This window comes from Molothrus aeneus, chromosome 14 (assembly GCF_037042795.1).
Source record: "Molothrus aeneus isolate 106 chromosome 14, BPBGC_Maene_1.0, whole genome shotgun sequence".
NCBI lineage: Eukaryota > Metazoa > Chordata > Aves > Passeriformes > Icteridae > Molothrus > Molothrus aeneus.
Window position 1 is genome coordinate 7,338,389 of NC_089659.1, and position 23,597 is coordinate 7,361,985.

At 45.7% G+C, this 23,597-nt stretch overlaps 1 protein-coding gene across 1 annotated transcript in view; it reads left to right on the forward strand.

Annotated features, from left to right (window-relative positions):
- Positions 1–19,525, forward strand: part of MAMLD1 (mastermind like domain containing 1) — an 81,931-nt gene extending 62,406 nt beyond the window's left edge. The window contains exons 3-5 of the mRNA XM_066559212.1: positions 15,564–15,710; positions 16,974–17,055; positions 17,344–19,525. Coding sequence (XP_066415309.1) covers positions 15,564–15,710; positions 16,974–17,055; positions 17,344–18,362 — 1,248 coding nt within the window. The 3' untranslated portion in view covers positions 18,363–19,525. The remainder of the gene's footprint in view (positions 1–15,563; positions 15,711–16,973; positions 17,056–17,343) is intronic.
- The last annotated feature ends 4,072 nt before the right edge of the window (positions 19,526–23,597 follow it).

Below are 23,597 nucleotides of genomic sequence, written 5' to 3' on the forward strand. Positions count from 1 at the left end.
TGGGGGTGGAGTATCAGGGGTTTGTGGACTCATTTTTATCAGTCTTTGTACTCTTCCCTCAAGCCCAGCAGCAAATGGGAGCAGAAAGTAAAGTACTAACGAAAAAACTGGTGTAACCTGGTGGTTTGTTGTTGTTTTTTTCCTGGGTTAGTTGGTGCCCCGGTTTCTGAAAGCTGCTGGGACAGGGGCAGGGCAGCAGCCGGCAGGTGGCTGGGGTAGCATTGGTATCAGGAGAGGCAGCAGGGTGTCATCACCAGCAGGGCCTGGCATCCTGTCTGGGCAGACAAACCAGGAGAGCCTTCCAAGGAGCCCCCTGTGATGTGGCACTCCCTGCAGCAGGATTTACAAGACATTGGGGTTTGCTGCTGCTCCCTTCACAGAGCTCTCCCAGCCTCCTGCCAGGCAGTGTGACTGTCAGCTGGGGTTGCTTTGGTGATGGTAAAGGAGCCTCGACACTGAAATGGTCCTGCCATGACTATTCAAGGCAAAGATCTTGAACCTTGGAGAACACACTGAGTTCTCCAGCCCTCAAAAACTGCTCAGGCCAGACTTGCAGATTTGCATGTATCTCATAATCCCAAACTGTCTGAACTTCATGTTTGTTAAGGAAACAAAGTTTGTTGCCTTAATTGCTCTCAGTCCCGGATTTAAAAATCTAGAAGGTGTTTTCATGCTGGAGCAATGAGGCTGTGGGCAGCACTGTGCTCACCTGCTCTGCAGAGAGGGGCTCTGCTCTCACTACTCAGCCAGCCTTCCCAGCTCTGTTCACCTCCAGCAGCAATGTCAAGCTAACCCAATTTTTCAGCTGGTATTGAGTGCCACAGGCAAGTTTCAGAGATGTCTCTTTAATTCCTGAACTTGTAGAATTTTGTGAATATTTTCCCTCCAGTTCTACTGACTCATGCAGTCCAGGGAGTGGAGACAGGAGAGAATATGAAGACTGTAACCCAGGCCTAATTTACTTTTCTGGTAAAGGCAGTTGTCAGTAAGCCCTTCACCTCTCTGCCCACAAAGATAGCACCTCCTGTGAGACTGTCTGGCCTCCCAGGTGTAAACATGGCATCCGTAGTGCTTGACTGTCCTAGGCCAAGGCAGCTCCTGTGCTGGGATGCCCTGTGTGGGTGACAGCATTCCAAGGGGAAATGCTGCTGAGCCCACAGCCCAGAGCAGGGCACACAGCTCTTTGTTGTTGGGGGCACGGGCTGTTGTGGCACACTAATCTCTTGATTCTGGACCTGTTTGCTGCTTATTTTTTATGATATTCTTAACAGCCTAAACCAGAACTTGAGGTGGGCACCAGTGCAAGGTTTTGACACATTTCCTTTAAGGCACAGAGCTGTAATGGGGATCATTGCTCAGTGCCACTGGGGAGACTGAGGGTGTCATTCCTGAAAGGGAGGGTAGCTACGAGACGCTTCAGTGCTCAGAGAGATTTGTGTCTGTAAGAAATGGATTCAGAAATAAGTTACAGTAGTAAGTAGCAGTGACTTTTCTGTTTTCCCCAATCTGTTCAACATGCAGCTATGATAGCTCTGCCAGTTAGATTTGAATTGAAACTGGCTCCACAAGGTACAAAGGCTCTCGAGCCTCATTGCTGGGACAGGAAATCCATTGTGGCTCCTGATTAGTGCTGGTGAAATTGGAAACATTTCTTGGGGCAGATAATGATCTCACAAATGAAAATATAACCTGTTCATCCTGAATTTTAACAGGATAGTTATGCAATTCCAGGCCAAATCTAGGATGTGTCTTTTATGTGCACCCCTTGGTCAGAAAAGGGAAGGATGGGTTTGGACCCTGCAGTACCCTCTCCTCAGAGCTCCCCTGCTTAATGCCAGCAGCAGAGGGGTGATGGGGTGAGACTGAGTAAAGAAATTGGGGTTCCCATGTTGGGACCACCCCTCTGAACTTGGCTGAAGATTGGGCCTCTGTTTAATGTTCCTCCCCATTACAGTCACCACCGTCAAAAGACAGGTGGTCTGGCTGGGGCTATCCATGCTTTTGCAGTCCCATAATAATCCCTTTAATTATGGGTAAGAATAGGTTCTGTTTTTTCCTATGTTAATAACAAGTTCCAGGGTATAAATAACTCTGCAATTAAAACACCTAACGATTTACCATTTGACACCTATGCAGGCTGCTGGAGGAGCCTTGGCTGTGCAAGGAAATTTTTTCTCCTGCCCTGAATATTTTATAATTGTTCTACAAAGAGCACATGGATGCTCCAGTCATTAAGAAATGCCAACCAAGGTACATTGTGGCACCAGGGAGCAGAGAACAAATAGCTAGGGCTGTGCTGGAGCTGGAGGGAACACTCCTTTCAGACCTGCAGCCCTGGTTTGTTTGACTAGTTCTGTATATTGACCTTTGTTGTTTAAGAAAAACACAAACAAACAGTATTGCTTTCTTATAGGACCCATTAACTCCTTCAGAGGCTTTGTGGTGCCTGTTGATGAGAGCAGCAGATGTGTGGCTGTGTACTGCAGCCTGGAACACCCCTGGTGTTTGCTGTCCTTGGGTGTCTGCAGAGACAACCTGCATGGCCCTTCCTTTGTGCCTGTGGAAAAGGCAGTCTGTATGTAAATACATGGAAATAGGCCCAGTCACAATTGCCAAGGAGATAGGGGTGATGGGGAGAGGGAAATTCACCTCAGCTTTCCGAGGGGAGGCAGAGTCCCGAGTGTCACTTCCGAGCCCGCCCGTGATGTGTTTGATGTGGAGGCTGCGAATAGAGCTGCTTAAACGTACCAGTGTGCCTAAAAATGTAAAAATAAAAGCAGTGCTATTTTAAGACTCGAGAATCAGGGATTATAAATAGCCCGACTGGTGTGTTACTCCTGGCTGGGTGTGTCGGTCCTGGAACATCAGCACAGCTGGCACTTCCCTTTGAAGCGGCTTGTCGCTAATGACCGCAGCCGGGAGCCTCCTCTCGTTCCCTGTTCCCCGATAAACACGGGGCACTGATAAGGTGCACAGGGCACTGATAAGGCTCTCCAGGCCGGGTCCATCACACCAGCCCTCAAGCACACCCGAATGGGAGCTGGTCAGGCTGGAGGGAGCTGTGGAGCTGGGACTCATGGAGGGAAGCAGAGCTGGCCCAGTGCAGCAGAGGGGGTTCTGCTGAGAACAAGCTGTGGAGCTGGGGCTGCTGAGCCCAGAAAAAAGGCAAAACAGGTGTGTGGTTAAACACTGGTTTGGGCCTCGTGAGCTGTGGATGAGCTCTGTTGTCAGTCTTGTTCTGTGGCTGGTTAGGATACACCTTTCTGCTCCCATCATTAAGACTTCTCCTGTGGCCAGTGGAGGAAAAGATGTTTTGAGAGTAATTTCAGCTCACTTTAATGTGCACCTCCAAGGTGAGGTGGACAGGCTGCTGTGAGGGAAGCCTGGAAAACACACCGAGGCTTGCCCTTGCCTGCCTGTATTCCCAATCTGTGGAGGCAACAGCAGCTGTGGTGATCCAATACATAAAGTAAATTAAGTTGAAAGTCACACAGGTACCTTAAATAGCTGACTTTTTACTTTCTGACTTTCAAAAATGGTTTTAGTTTCTGTCTGTTATTGCAGTGTGGTGGCTGGAAAGAAGCACCTTTGATGCTGTGTTCCACTGCCTCCACACTGTGGGGGAGAGGCAGGGAGACAGGCCCTTCCTTGGAGCCTCTTTCCAAGAGAATTCTGGCTGGCTCTTGCACCAAGTAATGATACGTTTATTTGCAATATATGGAGCCAGGAGCCGTCTCTGGGTGATAGGGATCTGGAGACTAGTAAACAAAAAAAGGCAAGGTTGGAACTTAAACTCTAAGAAGAGTTGTTTGGGTCTAAAGAAAGCAACTATAAACCAAATAATGATGGTGTTCAAAAAGGTCTGGAGTGGTGTGTGTCAGGACAAGGTGCAAATGTATCTGCCAAGCCCCTGCACTGGTAGGATGCTAAAATCTGGGTTATTCTCACAGGGAGCTGTGAGCAGCTTGTACCCAGAAGGCAAAGCGAAGGGAGCTTGTGGGCCATTTCTTCTTTTCATAACAAATAGAAATGGGCCAGGAATCTCTCCTGGTGTAGCTGAGTCTTCCCCAAAGAGGGGGAGCTTATTTATGTTCTTGCACTGGAGGAAAGCTGGCAAATAGGCATCAGTAAAAGAAGCAAAACACCCTGATGTCTGAAGGTTTCCAGGAACTCATGCTGAATTCCTACTCAGTAGCCTGCTTGTAACACATATACCTGTGTCCTGATGGGATGCTTCACTAGCACAGGCACCAAGCCATTGGTGAAAGAAAAGATTATTTCCATCAAAAATGAACAGGAACAACAGCAGTGACAAATAAAGATCTTACAGGTTCAAACCTGATAAGCTGACAGCTCCATTTCCAAAGGTGGATGTTTTCAACTAACCACCTAGAAACAGTATTTTAGTAATCTGCTGACTGTGGTGGACCACCTGCATGCTCCACACTACTGACAGTCAGGGAGCTTCTGGGGATCCTGAACAGGATCTGAAAAGCTACAGTTAAGTGCCAGGCCAAAGATGAAAGCCTTTTTCTGAAAGTGAAGTTGTTAGCTCAGTCTGAGAGCAGAGACTTCTCCCATGGCTCTGTGTGGTCAGAGCTGCTCCTGGAGGGCAGTGGAAGGACTGATTTAATGCTCCTTGTCTCCTTGCTTTTATGCTGAACTCTAAATCATGCCTGCGTTTGGCGGCAGCTTAGCAGTGAGTGCAGCACAGAGCCTGAGACCCCTCGGGTGCCACAGGCACCCAGATCTCCTCTGCCCTGGCCTGGGGGATGTTTGCAGCTGAGGGCTGTGGCTCTGTGAGGATGCACAACACACATGGACACAGACAGACACAGACACACACACCTCCCCCCGTTACGGTATGAAGAAGCTCAGCTTGCTTTTTATTGCCTCTCCCCACTCCCCCCTTCTTCTTTTCTATAATCATTGCAAAACAGGAACAAATGAGTGTGTCACTTTAAACCATGAAACCACTTAGTCCATAAAGACAGATTTGGCGTCTTTGTGCTGCAGTGACAGGCCAGCGTCGCTCCATAGTGATCCCACTGTTCTCCTCGGCCCCGCACCCCACTGCCCTCCCCGCCCCCTCCCAGATTTGCTCCGTGTTTGCCTGCCTCTGTTTTTGTGGTTGGTAACCAGCAGAAGAATGGAATGGATTTAATGATTTGTTGGCTGCGGTGCTGGCATGATTAAGTCAATAAAGCTGCAAGCTGAAAACAGTGTAGTTACAGTATATGACTTTAACCTTGTTAATGCATGTTTACATCCCCCTGCCCAATGTATGGCTGTATATTGCATAAAGAAGATCTGACCAATCTTTAACCCATTAAATAATTCATAAAGTGAGAGCAGACATCAGCTACTTGCAGAGCGGATCAGTAACCATGGGGTCAGCAATAACTTTGGCTCCCTGGACCATATCCAGCATGTTTAAACTCTGGTGATGTCACCAGGCAAGCTTCTAAGCTTAATCATTTGGATGGGAACAAAGGGAAGTTAACTGTTGACATGCAGTGTCTCTGCAGAAGAGACACGTGCAGTGCTCTGCAACATCCCAGCCTGGCAGGGAGCGTGGCTGAGCTCCAGCTCTGAGCCTCTTGTACCTGTCCCTCTGTCCCCCTTTCCTTACAGCAAAAGCGTGGCTGGCCACATGTTCAAAGGCACGTGCTTCCTAACATCCTTTTAGCTTAAGTGACAGAGACACCAGAATCCCACAGAGTTTCAGGGAAATGTTGGCTGACTTGAGAAGATGGTATTTGGAGGCACTTGGAAGGTTTTCTCATCATGGGTAAATTTTGAATGAAAAACATCTGCAATGTAAATGACACAGAAGGACATATAATGCAGATGGAACAGGGTGAAGACAGGAAAGTGCGAGAGGATGTGGAGTTAAACTGGACCATTCTCCCTGAAGTAAAAGTTGTCATAATAAAGTATCAAGCAGGACTTGCAGGAAGATCCCAAGATTTTCTCAGGAAACTACCTCAGCCAGTCTCTTATTTTTGTAAAGACAAAACATAGGGCTGACTTGGCCCAGCACCGAGTTCTCCTCACACAGCTTCCAGCTGGGCTCTGAGGGATTCTCCAGGTGCTGCCATGTCCGAAGCTGTTGCATGCAGAGTTTTTTGAGGACTTCAGGGGCAGATCATGGGGCATGTGGCTGGGACATGCTGCGCTCACTGGGCTGTGCAGCCAGGTTAGAGGCCCTGGGGACCATTACAAGTCTGTGTAGTTTAGGGCTTTTCTGAGATGCAGCCAGCTGTGGCCAGACCTGGAGGAGAGGTGCAGAGAGGAGAACATGACAATGACTTGTGTGTGGAGTGAAGCAGGAAAAGCCCTTCCACCTCTCACTGCTGAGAAACAAGGAAAGCAGCTCTGCCAGGTCTGTGGGGTCATGACACCACGGCAAGGGAGAGGCGGGTTTCACATGTAAACCCTTACATTGCCTCAGGAAATTTCGCTCATTCTTTCTGGGAGGAACTTTAATTCCTTTTGGAGGGAAACTGAGACAGGGAGCAATGAAATTGTTTGCCCGTAGTCAGTGAAGAATCTCTGTATGACAGAACTGGAAACTGGACCTGGTTAAGTAAGCCCAAGTCCATAGGAAGGCTCTTGTCCTCTGACTCAGTAGAGAAGCAAAGGCTTTAGAGGCTTGGGAATTCACCTGTAATGATCCCAGCTTCCACTTCTCCTTCTGACAAATTGCATGCTTACACTCTCATGAGCTCACCCCAGCTGTGTGTCCAAAGGGACACTTGTGTGGCTGAACTCCTCAGAGTTTTGCATGCACAGCACAGAGACAGGGGTGTTTGCAAACAGACCCCAGTTTCTTCATGTCTCCATGGCTAGGACTGCTGGGGCTGTTAGAGGCACCCAGGTAAAAGCTCTCACATGGTTATTTGTGAGGCAGATGGCTGCATAGAGAAGAGCATATCTCAGAATCCACCACATCCGCTCAGTAATGAATTTTCCAGTGCCAAAAGATAGGCACCTTGTGTTGGAGATTAGAGCCAGGACCTTCAGTCTGCTGTTGCCAGCATCTGCAGGCAGAGATCGGGGACGAGGCTGACCCCCAGAGCTAATGCTGATTATTCTCAGTCACTCAGTTATTCCCTGTTTCTTTTTGGTGGTTCTTTTGATGATTCTCAATTTCATTTACCCTGCCTTTTTGTTTTGTTTTGTTTTGTTTTCTTGGTTTGGTTTTTGCTGTAATCCAGAACAGCAGTCTGCTTCAGAGAAGATGCTCCAGAATTTATGGCAAGTCATATCTGATCTGTGTAGAAATTCCATGTTCAGTTTTCTTTGTTTTTAGCTTGGAACATTGTGCAATGTGCCTGAAAATCTTTCTTTACCGGTCTGTTGACTTCGATTAATGAACCCACATACACCTAGTGATGTTTTATTATCACTCACCTATCATATGGTGTTATAGCAGCTGGTAATTTTTGTGCATTGACTGCATTTTCTTTTCTGCTTGATAGAAAACAGAGTTGCTCCAAGCATATGATAATGCTGAATGGGGGGATCCCAACTTCTGACCCATAGCTAATATCCTGCAAGTCACATGGAGCTACCGGGGATTCTTGAGCTGGAGCTCGAAATGCCTGTGTTATCAGCAAATAAACACCATTAATTGCTTCTAATATGACATGCAGTGGTTAAATGACAAGATCCTTATTAATATGTGTGTATATCAGCCTTTCAGTGTGGATGAGGGGGAGTATGAAGTGGTAAAATTATTTAAAATTAGTAGGGAGTATTTACAGGAAGACATAAAGAACTGTCAGTTGAGGAAAGCAGAATTTTATGTTCTTGTTCTGGATGACCTTGCTCCAAGGACAAATCAGAGCTTTATGAAATGAAGCTGCAGATGGCTAGTCTCAACTCTGTAATAATGAAATGACACAAGAAAAAAATGAGACATCTAACAGTTTGTAAATACAATCTGAATGGAAAGGGAGAAAAGGGATTTTTTAAGGGGAGACTGAGTTGACTTGGTTACAACAGTTCAGCTTCAGGTGTTTTAATAATAATTTCCATTTAAAAACATAATGGAATTGCTCCTTGTTCCCCATACTCAAGGTCACCTTAACACATTTTTCATTTTTAACACATTTTTCATGTCAATATCTTGGCTTTAAAAATTTGATCATGAGGACTACCTAGTCATAGCCTTCTCTGTATCCATTATTTTAGCATATTATTGATCACTGCATTTTGTTTTGTAATTTGTGGTGATTTTTGACACCTGATTTTTGACACCTGGCAGAGGATCTGATGAAACCCTTTTTAGGTGTTGGACTAGTTTCATGTGTTAGGAAGGAGTAAGGGTGTGAGAAGTTTAATACTGAAAAAGTGATGTGATACTTTGTGCCAGAGCATGCTTTGTTTGTGCAGTTACATGAGAAATCAGGAGTAATTATGCTGGGTTTTGCATGTGGGGAGGTTTTCATGCAAAGGTCTTCTCAGAAGTTGTTAGAGAGCCAGCTACTACTGAAAGTGAAGAAGACTTGGGCATCTGCCTCTGCAAATTGATCCTTTGCATGGCAAGGAAAAAGAAATTAATGTAAATGTTAACTTGGAGAAAGCAGGGGATTTTCAAAATCTCAGTGATCCACACCACCTCACTGCAGTTCACAGAGCTTTTCAGAAATGGGCAGGTAGAAAACTGATTTATCCCATTAGCTCAAGATTTTCCGACTTTCACTTTGCTAGTGTGAAATCTTCAGTATTTCTTTTATCAGATCTCTCTGCTCCTCTAATACATAAATTTCCCAGCCAGTCATTGCCCTCCCCTGTAGCAGCTTCTGCTGGGTGTTGAGCTAACCTGACTCCTTTGGAATCTCATTGACACCTCTGAGAGCATGACTTGACGTAACACAAGGATTGCTCGAGTCAAACCACTTTATAAGATACAAGATATTGTAGTTTGTCATCACAGCTAGCACAACCTTGTAGAGACAGGCAGGACTACCAGCTGAAATTAGGTGAGATAAATACAGTTTTAGATTATCTCATTCAATTCATAGGCAAGCTGCCCTCCATGGGAACAAGAGCGTGGTGTCAAGGGTTGGACAATCACAGCAGCTGTACAACCCAATATAAATATATGTTCTGGGCAGAGAATTCAGTTTTGGATTGTGACTATATGTTATACAGAGAGGTTTGCCTTGCATTTGGGATGGTGGATCAAAGTGGTTCTCCAGGCTACCTTCACCCATGGTCTGGGAGTTTATCTGGGCCAAAGATAAAGAACTACTTTCAAAGGAGCTGCTGTTGCTGGAATCTTGATCACACCTCTCTACAAGCACTGCAGTCCCTGGAAGGTTGTATCTGTCTGTTACACACCAACTTCTCCATTCTCAAGCTCTTATCTGTTCCCAAAGCTGTTTCCCATGTTCCTTATAACTAGATTGGTAATACCAGTGATTTCCACATGCCTGCTAAAGGATGTATTTTTGTCTAGGAGAAAAATCCCCATTGCCATAATCCATTCTGGATTTTCTGTCTTTTGGTTGCTCTGGTTGCTGTTGCTCTTTAAGGACATGTTTTGATGGATGAAACCAGCTCTCACAATATTGGTAGTCTTTGCACAAAAGCTTTATCTAATTCAATTAATTTTTTTTAAGAGGGGAAGTTTCCATCATATTAGAATTGTGGATGCATTTTAAAAGCACTTTGGATACTTTGATGGAATTTTGTTTTGTTTTGCACAGCATGAAGTATAAGAACAACTACAGGGAAATCAGTGTTTCAACTGCTTTGCTGGAAGGCAGGAGGAAGATCCTGGTAACACTGCTACCCAGGTGTGGTGATCTTGTCACTGCTCCTAGAAAGGAAAGAGGACTACCTTTCAAGGAAACTGTACATGCTCATGCTGTATGAAAAGAACAAAAATCTTGGAAGATTGTTTTTTAACCAAACCATATACCACGGATCACTTACAGTCTTCAAACAAAGCCTTTTCCTGACTGACAGCCCCCAAGATAAGCTTAGAAACTTGAGTCTGGCAGTATTTCACATGCTTGTGTAACAAGTAAATGGTGGAAAGATGGGTAAAAAAAGCCCAGATCCACCGAACTGCACAGTTTGTTTTATCAATGTTCATACATTGTGTTAAAGCAAACACGCAAACAAACAGAAAGCTTTGGAGCATTTCTGAACTGAAAGGCTGTTTTATCTTGAAGAGCATCTCTGAATTGTGAGCAGAATAGAGGGAAAAAAAAGACAGAAAACTTTCAAAGAGCAGATGGAGAGTTTTGTTAACGGCAAGGAGCAGAGGCAAGAAGCACAAGTAGCCCCAGACTTCTGCATGGAGCAAATGACAGTGGCATCTCACAGACTTCACACCCTTGAGGGGGCTGACATGATCCTTTTGACAAACTGACCCTGGATTTTGTTTGCTTTATTTGTATGCATAGGTCACTATCTTAGTATCTAAGTGCATTAACAGCTGTGGAGGCCATGAGCCCTCTTTGTAAAGGTGGCATCTGGGTTTCCTGTGGGTATGCACAAAGTCCCTACACACCAGGAGTGTACATGTGGCTTCTCTGTCATTCTAAGTCATGAAACTTAAATCCACGAAGTTGGGTGAGACAGCTTTAATACTGTTGGTGTTTAATTGCTTAGTCTGTAGTATTTGCAGCGTGCTTTTGCCTGGGGTCTCAGTCCTGGGCTTCAGGATGAAGCTTGAAGTCCCCACCAAAGAGATGCAGCACAGCTCCTGGATGAAAGAGGATGCATCAGGGGGCAGGTGGGAGTGCAGAGAAATGCAGGGCCATTAGTTTGAAACTAGCATTTGCATTTTCTCAGCAGAGTACAGAACTCCCTGTTTGTAACAGATGTTCTAAAAATACAGAACAAAACTTGGTTTGTGAAACTTCACCCCACCCCCAGGGAATAGCTGTCCCTGCCACGAGCACGGATCGCCCACGAGTCCCCAGCCCAGGAGCCAGGGCCTTAGAGCAGGTCAGGAGTGGCTCTGCTCAAGTCCTGTAGCCATGGTTTTCTGGTTGCTTCTTGTGTTTCTTATTTACTATGTGATAGCATGATATATACTTCAAACTAAGTTACCTTTGGTTGCCAAAAAAACCCCAAACCTGGTGGAAAAAGCAGTTTGTCCTGCTCATGTACTTGGAGCAAACATCCACCCTGGCTGCCCCATTTCCTTTAGTCTTTTGTTTTTATGCTGTGGCTCATCTCAACAGCCTGGTTTAAGCTCTGAAATCACTGGATTCCGCTGGATGCCCCATTGGAAGTAGAGGGAATATTTCTCAAATCAGCAGTGTCTTCTGAAATGGAATAAACTTTTTAAATTCAGGTACTAGAGGTATTTTAAATGAGCCCTTTTTCTGTTCCTCCACTACTGCTAATGCTTTCAGTTAGGAAGTGCAGCTCTTCCCCAACTCTTCAAATAGCTACTGAAATTTGCAGTGCTGCTTGCCTCTCTCTCAGTAACCTTGCTGTGACCTGGTTATCTATTAGAACCACAAAGAATTCAGTCTCTAATTAGTCCATCTGTTAACTATTCAAATTCATGACTTAGTTTTATTGTCTGAGCCTTTAACATAATGCTGAATGGTCTCACCTGGCAGCCTATTTCTTATAAAGCAAATGTGCCTTTCAGAAAGCCATTTTGGTGCAGATAACTGTCTTTTCAGCATTGGACAAATGAGACTGTCTAGCAGCCTGCAGTCCCCTTCCTGCCCTCACTGAAAAAAATTGTACATCTCCAATAGCTCTGGGCTTAAGTCAATACAGTTTAACATGTACAATTTCTTTGTTATATTATTTGGAGTTACACTGTAAGAGCAGATGGGAAAGTCTAATAATGATAAATGAATTTAGTATTTTCACATAGTCCTAAAAACAATGAATGCTCTTTATTAAAGATTAGAGGGTTTTTTACATACTTACCAAAGAGTGATTACAGCTCTGGTTCAGCTCCTCAGAAAGTCTTGCTTTTAAATTCTTTTTGGACTGTTTGTTAATGAGGATTCAGAGGAATTAGGGGCCATAAATTTACTCATTCTTGCTTAAGTAAAGCCACAAAGTGATTCCTGCATATATCACTAAGTATTGAGGACTGAAGTTTATCAACCACGTTCACACAGAACGATTCATCTCCACACTTACTTGCTGCAGCTGTGCATTTTCTGCGTTTTCAGGTGATGGGGCTGGAGCTTGTCAGTGGATTTTTGGGGGGATGTCAATTCATAAATGTCCATGGCAGGGCTCAGTGGCACCGTGTGCACCCTTTCCACCCAGCAGTGCCTGAGTGGCTGTTGGAGCAGCCCAGGCTGGCCCCAGCTGGGCGCGGTGAGCGGGGATGTGCCAGGGCATTGGTGCCACTGGGGGGCCATGGCCTTCACAGGGGCACTCAGTGCCTGAGCACTGACAGGAGCACTGCACCTTCCTGCAAGCCTGGGGTCTGACTCTGTTCTGCCCGCTCTTGGAACTAGGGTATGAGATACTAAGTCAGAACTGTGTGGTTTTCCCCAAGGCCTTTCTGAGCAGAAATTGCCCCACTGGGGAGCCTGGGGAGTGCTGCAGGAGCTCTGGACCCGCTGTGCCACTTTGCCTGGCAACAGGAACACATGTTCTCAAAGTCACTCTCCACTTTCAGGTCTGTGTGGTATCCCATTTAGTTAGGGATTCTGCCCATTTTACTATGAGTTTTGGGAGAGGAAAACAGAGAAAAAAAAACATGATACCCACATGCAAATGCTTTTTTTCTTTTTTCTTTTTTTTTTTTTAAGTCAAAGAATCAGAACCTCCCATAGCTCTCTGCACCCTCCAGTGTAACTGCACAGCTGAGCCACAAGACTCTTGGGTGGGAACATCCACATTCAACATTCCCAGCTTTGGCAGCAGAATCCTCCTCTCTTTGCTGTCTTCCTGGATTTATAATGGGATAAAACCAAACTACAGACGAGTTAAGATTATGGCTGCTTTGGCTTGGTTTTACTAGGGGGAGGAAAGTGATTTTTCTTGGGAAGTGATGAAAAGGAAAAATGTTTAAAGTTCATTAACCTTTGGTACAGATTGCAGTGTCCTTTAGACTACACCATAGCTATTCTTAGTCATGACGTGCGAGTGGTTATTTTTTATTGTACAGGAATACAGTAGTTCCCACTAGTGGTGAAAAGAGAGAACTTTTTCCTTTTCCTTTCCGTTTTTCTTTTTTGTCTTAACCTAAACGTGAACTTGTAGAAGTCAGGATTTCAAACTCACTCTTTGGCTTCTCAGCTATGCTATTTTGTCCTAATTTCCCCAAAAGCAAACTGCATATCTCTAGATTGTTTCTTTACTGGCTAATTAAGTGTTATACAACTTCGCTCTGAAAAACTCAGCAACCCATTCAGTGTATTTGCAAATGAACTTTGCTGATTGTCATTATTGCTATAGGGTGCCTGCAGAAAATCCCATATAATTAAGCAGTTGTACCACCACAGCACAAGAACTGCAATTAGTAATGTGATTTACACTTCTTTACCATTAATAATATGGAAACATCAACATTATTTTCTTGATGATGTTTAGGAGAAATTAGAACGAGGTGGACATGATTAGGAAAAAAGACTTTTATGTTATGACTTGTTAATGCAATAGCCCAGAGCAAGACATCAGAATGATTGTCCTTGCACTAAAGCTCCTTTGCTTCAGTAAGCACAGACCCTCTGTGCACCACAAGACAAGTTTGGAGGAAATTGAATAGATGGCAGGGATTTTGGTGGTATGAACATTTCAGCGTCTTTCATGTGCAGAGTACACAAACTGAATCTCTCCACTTTCAAATATTCCCCCAGAGGCAATCTGCATTATTCAAAGCTTAACTGTGGTTGCAGAATCCTGTCTGACATGAAAGCAGACTGCCAGCTTAAAATGAACTTTCATATTTACATCTGTAGTAAATCATATTTACTTTTTCCTCCCCTCCTCTCTTTCTGTGGGAGAGAGGGAGTAAAATGGGTAGGAGGGAAGAGGGAGGAGGAGAGATGTCCAGCGGAATTGTAAGCAAAGCACCAGTAATAAAATCTAGTCTTACGAGACTGCCCATGAATAGGAATGATAATGAGAGCAGTGATGAGCTGCAGGTTTGTGTCTTTTAGTAAATTATCTAGCAGGCATTTACATTTCATCAATTGTGCTTTTGCATAATAGACCAAAGTGCTACAACAAAAGGAGGCGCCATAAAAATGAGTAATTTCAGCGACCTTCTTGGTAATCCCTCTTAGAAAGAATGTCTTGGAAGGAGTTGGATGATTCCTCATGGTGAAGCCTCTGTGGAAAGGTGCCCCAGGCTCAAGGAGCTTTCCTGGTGACAAATGCCTTTCAAGGCTTCCTCCTGGCCCCTCTGAAACATGGCTTGTATCCTGTTTTCTCCATCTGAGCATGCTTCTAATTGTCAGATGTCAGAAGGCAACAACCATTTTCTTCTTGCTTATCTCCTGATAACATTGATTCTCAAACAAAGGATGTGGGCTTCCACTCTGAAAACAAAGGAAGCGTGGCCCAGCTAAGGATGCTGGATATAATATACATACTTCTCCCTTCCAATAATAACAATACATCATAAATAATGTAGAAGCTGGATGTGAAAACAGAGAACAGGGAATGCGCTGGTGCTGCTGTTCCTGGGTACAGCACTCACGGGATCTTGTCCTTAGCAAGGCCTTGACTTCTTCCCTCATTTTTCTCTTGTATTTCCCTGAATACCTGCCAGCTCCTAAGATGTTTAGAATTCAGTATTTTTTAAATTCTTTTTCCATTTTGGGTTGTGTCTTCATCATGTTCTGGTGAATTATTTTTCTCTCCTCCGCATCGTACTCTTTCTTTGGAGGCAAAAGCTCAGCTGTCAAAGTCAATTTGGATCTTTCACTGAGGACTCAGAAAGAGGCTGGTTTGTGCCAGGCAGGAGCAGGGCTCACTGCATTTATTACTGATTTGTGCTTAGGCATGACCTGACCCTGCATTTTTGTATGTTCTTCTCTGCTTTCACGGTGACCTCTTCTTGTTCATCTGATCTTGAAACCCACAAGAACCACTTTAATCCCAGGCCCACATCTTCCTTATCTCTCCTGGTCCCAGGTCTGGTGGCACCTTTTCTGTTCCTTTGCCTTTAGTTTGCTCTTTCCCTGTAGGTTTTTCCTCTACATTCACATGCCAAATCCTACCCTGATGCAACTTTCCTTTCCTTCTGTCTTTCAGTATAACAGTTGGAGAAATTGTGAGAAATGTGATGCTTTACTCCCACCCCTTCTGCCAGCCAGGCAGCCCTGTGACTACAGCAGTGGTAGTGAATGGGTCCTCCTGGCCTTGGGCAACACACGAGGAATTTTGGTTCAACCTTTAGCTTCTCTCACTTCTTCTTGTGCTGATCCTTAGAAATCAGAGCACTCCCCCACCTCTCACTGTCCTCACAGGGCCATGTGAGTCCATGAGGTGCTTTGGCCTTGGGACAGCTGAAAACTGAAGAGAGGGCATCAGTAGAGAGGATAAGGGCTTCTGTTGGTACCTCCCTGATGAGATTAATTTCCTTTTTTCCTCTTTCTTGGCAGGATCAAAGCCCTGGCATCGTTGCCAGGTTGCAGGAGCCAGGCTCCATCCCGAGCGGCGGCTCCGTGCCGGCACCGGCCACGGTCAATGGGTACACGATGAGGAACCATCTCCTGAAGCAGCAGATCATGAAACGGCAGCTGATGCAGGTACAGGGTGAATGCCCCTGTGGGCTGCTGTGCTCTCACCTCACTGGGAGGGACAGGACTAGCTGGAATGAGGAAATCATCAGTCAGCAAACACTAAGAGTGACTCTGGAATTGCTAGGCTGAGTCAGACTAGGCTGTGGTGAGTCTAGCATGAAGCCAAGAGAGGCCAAGGCCAAGTGCTGCCCTGCCAGAGTTGAGTGCAGATCTGCCCCCTCATATGCAAGGGAAGGATTTGGTCACCTCCATATCCCTGATGTCATTTTTGGTCAGCCACAGAGTTGGGAAGGAAGATGCAGAGAAGGGAGGCTTGGAAAGTGAATCAGCCCCCGAGAGATGTTCTCCCTGCTTGCCTTTCTCTCTGGTTCCCTGGGGATTTAGCAGAGCAGATGTTAGGCTCCAGTTTGTCCAGGACTTGACTGGTCTCTCTAGCAACAGAGGCCCCTGTAGGAGGTTTGCCACAGGCTGTGTGAGGAAGCTGGGATGGGGAAATCCCATAAATGACTTGGGTAAAGCAGCTCTGACCATGTGCCTCTGACTTTCTGAATGTGCTACTGGATTTGGGCCAAGTAGATTCATATCTGTGGATGGGAAAAGAGATGAGAAGTAGCTCAGTAAAACCATCAATGAAGTCCTGTGCTGCTCCTTGATCAGACTCCCTTTCAAACCCAACTCTGCCTCCCTGCCATCACTTGGCTTCAACTTTTTCTGGGCCTCTCTGACACTGGGGGAGCTCCACCATCCCCAGAGAGCTGCCCAGGTCACAGCTGCTGCCCACAGCAGGGATGTGAGTGCAGTGCTGGGTTCTGGAGCTAAATGGTGGGAGACTCAGGTCACCTGGACTAGCCCAGCAATGCCTTGCTCAGGGAGCACCTGCTGTGGATCCCTGGCTCCTGTGTTCTGGTTAGAAGTGGCAACCAGCACCCAAGGGGATGGTGCAGCTGGGCAGAGCTTCCAGCAGCAGCACACTTGACTCATAGGCTGGTGAACACAGGAGTCTCCATGTTTGTCCAGCTCCCCTTTGGCTGCTGGCACAGCATCTGCTGAAGGTTGCATTTCCCAGTGCTGGGCTGGCATCAGGACACCTCTGCAAGAAGGGGAATGTGAGAAATTAAAATTCAGTCTGGAATGAACTGTCTGGGCTGAGTCTCATCAGAGTAGAGGGCTAAAGGGAGAAGTTGTTAATGATAGTGGCTACACCTCAAGTGTCTGCTGCTCTTTTGGTTGTCAAGAGACTGCTTCACTATTACTCCTCTTGTTTTCCAGGAAAAGCAGAGACAAAACATGCTGGGAGTAACATCTGAACAGAGGAGCTTGTTTGCAGCTCAGCAGATAAACCAGTTTCAAGGTAAGGAAAGAAATGGCCTGAAAATGGTCTGAAAATCCTTGAGGTGCCAAGGCCTGGTGTCTGGTTAAATAGAGACACTTAATGATTCTCTGCCCTGAATTACAAGCATTTTGCATTTTATCACATATTGTGAGATTCCCGTTTCCTTATGGCTCCAGTATAACTCTGTTACAAAGAACACAAAGGAGAAGCCCCCAAGGCAAAAGAAAGAGAGGCAGTTTTTAAAGGTTTAGCCATGTTTCCAGGGTGAATCTGTGCTCACCAGCTAACGTGTCTCTTTGTCCACAGCCGTGCAGCAGCCCATCCCTGCTGACTGCAACCAGGTGCTTCCCGCTCCTCCGCCCAACCACCGCATGCTGCCGTCAAACCCAGCCATGCTCCAGAGCACCCTGGGCTCTGGCATGGCCTCAGCCCCCGCCAGCCAGAGCAGCGGGACCATGGTGATGATTCCACACAACCCTGGCAAGCAGCAGGGGATTTTCCCACCTAATTCTGACTTTAACATCCCGCTGCGGCCCAGCCAGAACTCACTAGGCATGAACTCGGGGTGCCAAACTGTTCACAGCCACTCCACTGTGAGGCCGGGAATGCCCATGGGAGGCTTCAGTTCTGGCTCCTTAGCAAATCACTCTGCAACACAGCAACACCTGAGGCAGCCGAGCATGCCAAGAATCCCCAACGTCTACCCCAACTCATCAGCCCAGATGTGGACACCAACTACTGTGCCAAGAATGCCAAATCAAAGCCAAATGGATACCAGCATGCAGCAGTTTTCTGGGAACACGGTGTTCTCCAAACAGGGCGTGAGGCCGAGCACACCGGGTCAGGCGTTCTCCCAGCAGGCTGTGGTGCCACCAAACCAGATCGCTCCTGGCATCCAGGTCAGGCAGATGCAGAAACTGAGCATGGGACAGTCTGGCCAGGGCTTGAGCTCAATGAGTAATCAGAACTTGAGACACAATTTAACCAGGGGACCGTTGCCAGCTATGAATGTTATGAAATCGTTGCCCCAAGGAGTGTCCAGTTTTAACCACCTCAATCCTGCCCCGGGGCTGGGCCCGCCCAGCTACCCCTCCACTGGCCAGCCCGACGCCTTCAGCAGGATGAGCAGTGCTGCTGAGCTGCCCCAGTACGACTTCGTGTCCCAGCACAGCAGTTCCATCATGCCTGCCAACTGCAGCGACACCGACTTCCTCGACTCCCTCATGAAGAACAGCAGCAGCAGCAACGACGAAGAGTGGTTGAACAATCTGACAATGATAGATGACATTTTGGGACAGCATGCTCAAAGCTCTGGACACGTTTAGCTCAGAGAGAAGCAGCCTTGTTGTAAATAACACACGTATGGCTTTGAAGAGAACAGACGACCCGTGAAAGCCACTGCCTCGTTCAATACAGAGGGAATGGACTCAGCCAATTCTTTGCTTGCATCAAAGTTTAATATTGGCAGTTTTTCAGATGACTGTATATATTTGAATATTTTGTAAATTATGTTTTCCTAAACCTTAAATGTAGAAGTATTTATACTTCTTTGCTGGACTCTTTGTAAATAAATCTATAGCATAACTTTTGGTTTTATTATAGGGATTTCATTATACCTTGTTATAAATATGCAAATAATATTGTTAGTTTCAGTAATACTGTGTATTACAGCATAAAATACTTATGTTTTTGACATAACTTAACACATGATCTAGGGGTGTCATTGCAACCAGACTAAGCAGAAATCAAATGTGGCATTTATTCTCCCATATCAAGAGGAAAGATTGAAAAGTTGCATTAAAAAAAAAAAAAAACCTAAAAGGAGCTGCTGATTCCTTTGTCCCTTAGTCTTGCAGACCAAACGTGGTACACAGGTCCCATCCAGGCACCCAGTGCATTCAGGGATCTGCTTGCAGAGATCCATTTGCCAGATCCTGGGCATGTTCTCAGCTTGACACACTCCAGTAGGTCACTGTCCTGCAGGGAGTGTGTGCTGGTGACCTTCAGTGCTGATGCTGTGTGCCTGGGGTCGCAGGCTCGGCCTGGTGTGGCCCATGGTGGCCACGCTGGACAGGAGGTGCTGGGCAGGCACTGCCCAGCTTCCAGCCACTGAACCCTTCAGCAAAAAGGAAGCTCTGGTTTGTGCACCTCTACCATGTATATTTGTAGTGTACAGGTGATTTGTTCCTGGTTTTAAGGCTTTTCATAATTTCTGTTTTAATGTAAGACTTTTTTCAGGGGGAAAGTCTACAAACATTAATAGTTAATTTTTGATGTTTTTCTGTCAGCTACTATTGTCCTCTGTATATTTAAGAGTCTGTTTATAAAAGATTCGCTGTACTGTAAACTTCTTAAAATGTTCATACTTTGTGTAATCATATTTTAATAGTCACGTCATACTTCGCAATACATTTGTAATATAACGTCAGCTTCAAGCACAGAATGTTTTTTTCTTCATACCATAATAAACTGCCAGGGGAAAATTGCATATCTTTATGTGCTCATTTTTCAGCTACAGTGTTTTGTACCTGCAGATATTTGAATTAATTTGATTTGTCCAGGATGCTACAACATCAATCTAATAACATGTACAAATGCATGTGTGCTGTTAGTAGGAGCACTGGGCCAGACAGAGAGTTTAAGCAGGCTTTAATTTTATTTTAAGGTGGGATTACTGAGGCCCACTGTCCTTTTCAAGTATAATTATAGGTGAATGTGAAATTAATCTCTGTTGGGTTTTTTTTTTACATAGCACCATGTTTATTTAAGTGACAGTTCTTGTGTGTAAATGCCATGTGTGAGGCAGTGAGAAGGGGACCTTGCTCATTCTGTGACACCTGCAAGGGCAGTGATGGGTACAGAATGTTACTCCTTTGACATAGAAATTGTCTTATGGGAGAGCTGGTGCCTGTCCTGGGGGAGGCCAGGCTGAGAGGAGGGGTAAGAAAGAACAGGAAAACTTTAGCAATGTTAAATAAATGCACAAATAGAATCTGGAGGTAAAATTGCCTCTATTTAACTGAGCCAGATTCCCCAGCTTCCTGGTGGAGATGTGTTGTTGCTGCCCTTTGTCAGAGGCACACTGTGGGCACTGAAAGCCTGAGGAAATCTCCTGGGGAGATTCCTTGCTGGAGGGAGGGGTTTGGCAAGGGTTCCTGTCCTGAGTGGGTCCTTCCAGGAGCCTTTTCTCCAGAGCCAAAGGGCAGAAAACAACTCCTGAAGTCAAAAATGAGAGGGGACAGTCAGGGTTTAAAGCAGCCAGGCACATGCTCTGCTGCTGCTGGTGGGCAGGAGACCTCCCTGGGTACAGCCACTCCAGGCTTGCCAGAGAGCCTTGGGGGTTCCTGGCGACAAAGGCAGATCCCACAGAGCCAGAGGTTCTGAGGGGAATGATCCCTAACCAGCTTCATCTCCAGTTTGGCGTGTACTTGTATGAAACCAGGGTGAGGACAAAAAAATCCAGTTTTTCCAGCAAAGAAAACCAAAGCATTGCCTAAAATATGCTGTAGAACTCAACAAGTGTCTGAGTAAGGCAGAAATGCTGACTTGCCTCTGGACAGCAGAGAAGGGGAGAAATGCCCATGGGTGAGCCTGTGGTGAGGACAAAGGTGAGTTTGTTTGGCTGTGAAAATTGGCACCATTTCAGCAGCTTTTCTGTCGTGAGCTGTGTCCTGCCAGGGCACAGGGAGCTTCAGGGAGTGGCAGGTCTGACACAGGTCTGGGATCCAGAGGCACTCAAGCCCTCCAGGCTGGCAGCACAGCAGCCACTGATGGCAGAGAAGGCTCCTGCCCACATGGTCCTCTTGGGAATATTAATAAAAACAACAAAAATGTCCCCTTTTCGTTCTTCATTTTGTTTGTGTCAAAACACACTTCATCTTTTCAGTTCTGCATGATTTGGGTTAGAAACACTGTGGGGAGGATGTCTTCAAAAGCCAACTGTTTCCAACAGAATTTTTGTAAAACAGTTTATCTTGTACCTCTGTTATGTATGCACTTGTTTTTACTCTGGGGTTTTTTTTTGTTTACCTTTTCAGCTGGTAGAGCTTTTCACCCCTCCATATCCCATTCCTAATGCCTCAAGAGGGAATGATGATCCTTCCTTGCCACAGAGGGGTTGTTGGAAGAAGAACTGGACTAAGTATAATTATTATTGTCTTGCTGGTTGTATTTGTAAGTACTCTTTAGTAAACATGTCTTTTGGGGAGTTGGCACAAAACCACGATGACCAATGCCCTGTTTGGGTTGCAGCCCAAGCACAAGGCTGCTGCCTCTCCCTGGGTCAGCTTGGGCTGCAGCACAGGCACAGGGAAGTCAGGGCAAAGGCATGATGACCACAGACAAACATTCCAGCAGCTGGAGTACCAGCACTGCAGTCCTGGCTGGGGTCAGTTAATGTAAACAGTAACTGCTAATGACAATTAATTGCCTGTTCTTTTCTAAAAAAAACCCCCTACCTTTGTCTGTACTTCGCCTTGCCTTTTCTTCTCTCTGTTTAAAGTGTGAAAATGCTCAAAGTGTAATCCTGCCTTCACTCTGACAGTCTGTGTCATTAAGGCAAATAGTTACAGCTAGTAAGGGCTAGTGAACTCTAGGACTAAACATATCTGCACAGTTCTCCTGCTCTATTTACTGGACCAGCAGATCACCCCACAAGATGTACATGGACTTACACTGTGAGCCAAATTCTGCCACCATGCAGAGTAAACACACAACAGATCTCCTGAAGGCAGTGGTACAGTATGGGATTTATACAAACACAAATAAGAGCAGCATGTGGTGCTCTGGCAGTGCAAACTGAATTTGGATTTCTAAAATAGTTACAAGGAACGAAGTGTCTGACAGCACTCACTGTTGAATGCCATCATTTATTTTCCATACAAGTTACGTCACCAGACTGCCCTCATAATTATGGCCATGAAAAAACAGAGGCAAGGCAGTAAGCTTTTCCTCTTGGACTCTAAAATAACATCAAATGCCTATAAAGTCCAGAATTTCCAAAGACCTGAGCTCACTGAAAGCCTCTCTCACTGAAAGATTAGTAGCATAGGTAAGCCAGACTTACTATGGAAAAATTCTCTTTTTGGATTGTATTAATCTAAAGCAGCCTATTTCTAACAAAGGAAAAACAGAAAAACACACTCTTTCCTATTAGACAGTAGGAATAGATGTCATGGGAGCCTGGATCAGACAATTTCCCTGGGAAGCATAGCCCTGACTTATGCAGAACCTGAGCCCTGCTGCTCAGAGGCTCTCCAGGATTGATTACCTGTCTGTCTTAAGAAGCTTTCAACAAAGGAAGCTGCACTGATGCTGAAGTGTAAGGTCAAGCTCTCCTCTTGTGTAGGATGTTGTAAATCAGGAGCTATTCCACTGCCTGCTGCAGGGTAACCCCTGATTTACACCTCTCTGGGAGCAGAGCAAGCACCTGGCAAGGAGCTGGCACTTGTCTCATGGTCCTGCCGGGATGACCCCCATGGTGGGAGAGGCCACAGATGTGCTGGGTGGCCCCAAGGGAGGAGTTGCTCCCTGCTGGTGCTGCAGGGCAGCAGGGACACAGGGAGGAATGAGACTCTGCCTCTCTGCTGCTGCCATCTGCACTGACAGGCAGGTGACACACGCTCCTGGGGGGACACCGGCCCTGGCACATCTGCCCAGACAGTTACTGCCCAGGCTGAGCTCAGGTTTTGGTGCTAAACTCCAGATTAACGCCTGTTTCCTTCTACTCCCTGCTATAGATATGGATAAATAGAGATATATAGATACAGGTTTAGAGATAGATAGATAGATAGATAGATAGATAGATAGATAGATAGATAGATAGATAGATAGATAGATAGCAAATTTAAAACAAACAAACAAAAAACCTAGAAAAAAGTGACATGTTTTAAACACCAATGAGGGTCTCTCCTGGGCAAAGTAAAACAGAAGTACTGGTTGGCAGATGCAGGAGTTCCTGAGAACTTAAGACTCTGCCTGGGCAAGAGGCCTCCTGTGTACAATCCTGCATGAAACCAGGGACAGGCAGGTTATTAAAGCAGTCAGGCTGAAACCACTGGAGCTGTAGTTAATCACAGCCATGGCTGTGCTATAGATGAGTAATGACTCTCACACTTAAAGGGAAAGTATTATGTACATGTTAAGAGAAGTTTTGTAGATGTACAGTTGTGTTTCCCCCCCTTGCATTGTTATCAGGGATGGCCTGGCTAGCTGGGGATTTGGGAGGGTCAGCTCGTTAGTGTGGCAGCACCTGGGCTCCAACCAGGTGTAAGATGTAAGAAAGTGATCTCCACCCCTGCACAGCGAAGGAGGAGTCGACTGACAAGGCTTTGGGAGGGGCTAAAGGTTTTTAAGGGCAGAACATCCATTGTGTGGATGGGCACATGGTGGTGGAATCCTTTGCTCCTGTGGCTGTACTATCAATTGTCTCTATTCAGTCTTCTGTTGTTTGATAAGGCTATAATAAACCTTCTAAATTTTTTGAAAGTGAGTATCAATCTCACAACAGCTGTGTGCTGATTAAAACAACGCCCTGCCACAGCTGTGATTTTTGTCTCCAC